Source organism: Lathyrus oleraceus, chromosome 5 (assembly GCF_024323335.1).
Source record: "Lathyrus oleraceus cultivar Zhongwan6 chromosome 5, CAAS_Psat_ZW6_1.0, whole genome shotgun sequence".
Classification (NCBI taxonomy): domain Eukaryota; kingdom Viridiplantae; phylum Streptophyta; class Magnoliopsida; order Fabales; family Fabaceae; genus Lathyrus; species Lathyrus oleraceus.
Window position 1 is genome coordinate 315,246,230 of NC_066583.1, and position 5,335 is coordinate 315,251,564.

The 5,335-nt window shown below is 38.9% G+C and overlaps 1 protein-coding gene across 1 annotated transcript; it reads left to right on the forward strand.

Annotated features, from left to right (window-relative positions):
• The first annotated feature begins 4,250 nt into the window (after positions 1-4,250).
• On the forward strand, positions 4,251-4,715 carry LOC127080396 (uncharacterized). The gene has a single exon (XM_051020716.1). The coding sequence runs from the start codon at positions 4,251-4,253 to the stop codon at positions 4,713-4,715; it is 465 nt and encodes a 154-aa protein (XP_050876673.1).
• The last annotated feature ends 620 nt before the right edge of the window (positions 4,716-5,335 follow it).

Sequence of the window (5,335 nt, forward strand, 5' to 3'; positions counted from 1 at the left end):
TGAGCATCCTAAAACACAAACAAACATTATCCCCTCTTAAGGACACGTTAACTCCTTCTACTACAGGTGAGTAAGTCTCCAAAGGTCGAGCATCCGGTAGATTGCGTAGTGACGTTGTCCGCTTAAAAAACAAAAACCAACAGAAATAGTTTAGCCGAACTACGACAACTCTGATTCTCATGTCTAGATGAGATACGTAGGCACGAGATGCGATGTCTTGTCGAGTTTGACTAACAACTAACACTAATTCTTTTCTCTCGCCCTCGTTGCGATTGAGACCTTCCCTTTCTCTGGCCCTGGTTGCAATCGAGACCCTTCCGTTTGCGTTTCTCTGCTTGGAGTCTGACGTAAGTCCAGCGATTGGAAGTCGGTTTCCTGTGTGTGTTCGTTTGCTTGGAGTCTGATGTAAGTCCAGCGATTGACAGTCGGTTTCCTGTGTGCGTTTGTTTGTTCGGAGTCTGATGTAAGTCCAGCAGTTGGCATTCGGTTTCCAGTTGTGTGTTTCGTTTGACGTATCAGCGTCTCTGTTTCAGTGTTTTGTTTCAGCGTGTGTTAGCTGAGCTACGAGTGCTCTGATTCTTCTCTGGTTAGAGAAGATACGTATGCATAGGATGCAATGTCCTAGCGAGCACATTTCCCCTGTCCCCAAACTACGTCGACTCTGATGTTTGTGTCCGACAAACTACGTAGGCCCAGGATGCGACATCCCGCCGAGTCCTTCTTTCGTCTTTCATCTGTGTTTATTCTAGTGTGTGCAGTTCTTAAGCAGTTATTTAGCAACCTTTCTTCTATTCTTTCTAAGCGTGGATCCCGTCGAGTACGACGGATGCGTAGGGGTGCTAATACCTTCCCTTCGCATAACCGACTCCCGATCCTTGCATCTCTGGTCGTAAGACCATTTCCTTTCCAGGTTTACTTCGAGCGTTTCCTTTCCCTCCTTTGGGATAAATAACGCACGGTGGCGGCTCTGTGTCTTTTCCCGCCGGTTTTTTCGCGTAATGCGACAATTAACATGGCCTATAAATAGTAAATCATAACAGAATTTTCAGTTTACACATTTTCTAGATCTAGAATTTTCTCTTCCCTCCAAATTTTTCTCTCATTGGAATTCAAATTTTCTCCACACAACCACACATTTTCTTGATAGATCCATCATCTGCATGGAATTTGGAGCATGAATCAGTCATTTTTTGTGGAAATTGGTGAAGAATTGTGCATACTCCATACATGAACATGAAGATGGAAATGGCAAATTAATCAAGATCTAGTTCATTTCAAACTTCAATTTCAACTTCAGACTTCATAACATCAATATAGGAGTGATTCTGGAGCTTGCAAGGCCTTGAACACGCTGCTGCCATTGATTGATCTTCAAGAGGTTGGAAATTTGAATCTCATAAATCTTGATTTTATGTACATAGACTTGTAGATCCTTGCATGCTGGTTATTCTGATATAAATTTCATGAAATTTGGATGAAAAACGAAGAAGTTATGTTGATTTAAAGTTTGTAGATCCATTCTTATTTCCTTCGATTCGTGAAATATAGTGAGAATTAGGCTTAGGTTTTGTGATATTTGTGATCTACTCGTCGAGACGATTCCAATGATGTATGCCATTTAAAATTCTGGAAAAAAAAATGCATGAACAGTAGCAACCACCGTCTTCATGAAGAAGACGGTGGAAACCACCACATTGGCACTGTAGTGCAGCCGGCTAGGGCTTCTGCAACTGAGCGCATGAACGTAGCAGGACTAAGGCTCGATTCTTCCTGAGCGCATTCTTTCATTTTTTTTTGTTTTAATTCTTCACAGCCAAAACGACGTCGTTTTGGACACGCCTTGGCCTCTCTTCGATCCTTGCTGAAGGCGTTTTGGTGATTTTCTATGTTTCAACTTCATTTTCCATTATTCTTCAACATTATTCCATGTTAATTTATGCAACTTGCAAGATTCATAAAAAATTGAAAAAGGATCCAAATAATTCCCAATTTTTTTCTACTTGTTCATGTGAATGTCTAGAATTTTATTGTGTTGATTTTGTGATTTTAACATGTCTGGATTTTTAATTGTGTTGAATTGATTGAACATGTATACATTTGGACCATGCCTCATTCATCCTACTATGAAATGCTCATAAGTGATCCAATTGCCATGAAATTTTACATGATGATTCTTAACATTTTGATGGATTTGTGTGATTTTATTTGGCATTTTTTGCTATTTCCTTCACTGTTTGGGACACATGTACTTTAGGTGTGACAATTTGTGTCACACAATTGGATGTCTTGCTTGTGCATTTTATTTCTAGGTCATTTTAGTTCTGTTGCTCCTGATTTTTAGCATGGTGATTGTGTTAGACATGTTGTATGCTCATGAAAATTTCCAGAATTGTTTGACTCATTTCTGTTTTGATATGGAATTTTGATCCTTATTGTCCATTTGAATGCTTTGAAATTGTCTTTGCCTTCTCATGCTCATGAAATGACTTTGCTTATTGATTTTGATTTGGTCCTTTTTAGGACATGTTCATGATTGTTTAAATGTGATTCATGTTGAGTTTTAGCTTCTGTTTTGGCTTTTTACTTCACCTTTGACCCTAGCCTTTGAGCTAGTGGTTTGAACTCACAATTTGAGCTTTGAATTTCAGGAGCAAGCATTCATCTACATGTTTGATGTTGTCTCATCATTTGAGCTTTATTATTTGCTTTGTTTGTTAACCTTTGCTGTTTTGTAGGTCTTTTGGATGATGAATCAATTTAGTTTGCTTGCATCTTATGCCTTGCATTGATGTTGTCTGATGATTGGTTGTCTCACTGTTGGACTTTCTGTTTGATTTGTCTGAACATAGTACTGATTGTTTAGCTCTTCTTACAGGTACTTTAGCCGCTTTAACTCATTGTTTGAGTTGCTTTGCTTGTGGTTGGCATACCACTTAGGTAACTTCATATTCTCCATGTAGTCTGGAAGACCTGTCATGTTATATTGGCAGGCACCTGTCTGAAGCCCTCCTTAAGAGGCAATGTTTGTGCTTGTTTATCTTTGTGCCTTGTACATATAAAGACCTCCTAAGTGAAGAGGCATTGGCAGATAGAAGGGATGTGCAATCCATACCCTGCTATTCAGTTGAGTCATTCATCTTGCTCGCACTACGTGCTGATGCATTTTGAATAAACACCCAAGCTCCTTGTATATAGAGTCAGTCATTGTGAGTCATTACACGTGTGAGTCGACTCTTTACTTCCCATTATAGAGGGTGCATTAAATTCGGGTCTCAATAGGTCGACCCATGCGTCGACTATTCGATGCCAGAAACTGCTCATATGAGTCTTAATTAGGTCGACTCATTTTTCAAGAAATTTTTTCTGCATAAATAATTCATTTGGTCATTTGGTCTTCTCCCTCTCTCACTCTCTTCCTTATAAAAACCCTAAAATCTCCTTACAAACATCACTCAAATGGCTTCAAGAGCATCTAGAAAAAGAACTGCAAGAGGATCCTCCTCTCACACTGGGAATGCACCATCTCGACCCAATATTCCGCTAACTTCTTTATCCTTACTCTCTGATGATATTGCTGAAACCTTTGAAATGGAGTTCAAAAACAGAACAGTTGTAAAGCAGCACGTATACTCACAGTTAGTGGATGGACGTATGCACATTCCCGAAATTGTTGAACGAATGAATTTTCAAGGAATTGATTTATTCTTAGACTATACCACTAAGTATAATAAGGATTTAGTCAAACTGTTTTATACTAGCATTGATGGAAAATTCAAGGGTTTTAAGTTTGCATGCAATATTGGTAATAGGGTTATTGAAGTGAATGATGACGTTTGGAAGTATCTGTTTGAGATCTCTCCACTATCGTCTCCTAATGATCTCAAGATTACTAACACTGTGTTTACTCCAGACTCTAAGTTTAGGAATACGTTAAACTCAATGCTGAAGAGACCATTTTCTGCAAATATTTTTGCGAGAAATCTATTCCATACCAATGTGACAACGGGTCTTTTGAAGCCTCTTGACAGGATTTTACACTAGGTTGTGACACATATTCTGCATTCTAAACAAGGGGGTTACTCCAGATTGAACATGGCCTAAGTACACATGGTTTATGGGCTGAAATACAAGCTGAAAGTAAATTGGCCGCACTACGTTGCAAGTCGGATCTTTTCTCTAAAGGAGTCAGGTCGAGGCACTGCTCTCTGCTACCCTTCGTTTATTCAAAGTATCCTAAATAAACCAGTTTGATGGGATACACTTGGGATCATACAACCCAACTATACAAGACCCATAAACCAGTTCCAGGTTCTAATACTCGGCATTTGGAAGAAGATGATGATGATGAGGATGATGATGATGAAGAGGATGAAGATTATGGAGACGAGGAAGAGAATAATGATGACAACTCTCAACCTATGGAGCACGATCAACAAGTCACTAGCCATGGTAATTGGCTAGGTACTACTCCTGGACAACATCCATTTGATAACCAAGGTTGGGGAGAATGGCAACACACCGGTTGGACCAGGAACCGGTCATCCTATATGCCTACACCCTCTTCTCGACCTGAAAATTCTGAAGTGTTAGAAATGTTGAAAAACATGCAAATACATCAACAAAATTTTGCTACACTTCAAGAGGAGAGATTTATGGCCTTGCAAGATCAACTTCAGATTCAAGGTGACAACTTTGCATCTTTTTCTTCCCTCTAAGAGGAACGGTATTCGTGCCTAAGGAGTCAAATCCAAACCCACAATGACAACTTCAATTCATTTACCTCCACCATCATGCAACAAATTGATGGCACTCATCGCTCTCTCTTAAGATCCTTTAATATGTTTAACCGGAATGTCATTGAACTCACCAACCTCTATGAAGAAGAGATACCTTCGCTTCCACCTTATGGCTATAGAGACAGAAATGACTCGTCACGAGGGAGACGACCTTAGATGATTGTTTAATTCAGGGCATTTCCATTTCCCTATGTTTGCATGTTATTATACTTAATTATTTGTCTTAAAGTTTATGTTGAAAAATTATGGAAATGTTCTTTACTTGTTTTCTTTTGTTTCGTGTAATATTTATGCCTATATTTTTTAAATTGACTTCATGTTATGTGCATGGTGGTTAATGTCTATATGTTGCAAAGTCGTCGACTAAGTGCTTATGAATATCTTTGTTTCATGTTGATCATTTCATTGTTTCTTTTTGATGTTGTCAAAGGGGGAGAAGCAATGGAAATACAATAGCAGATTTAGCAGATTTATAATACCAGAATGTTTGAAGGAATGCATAAAATCAGGGGAGGATGTCTATTAAAGTACGTGGTTGT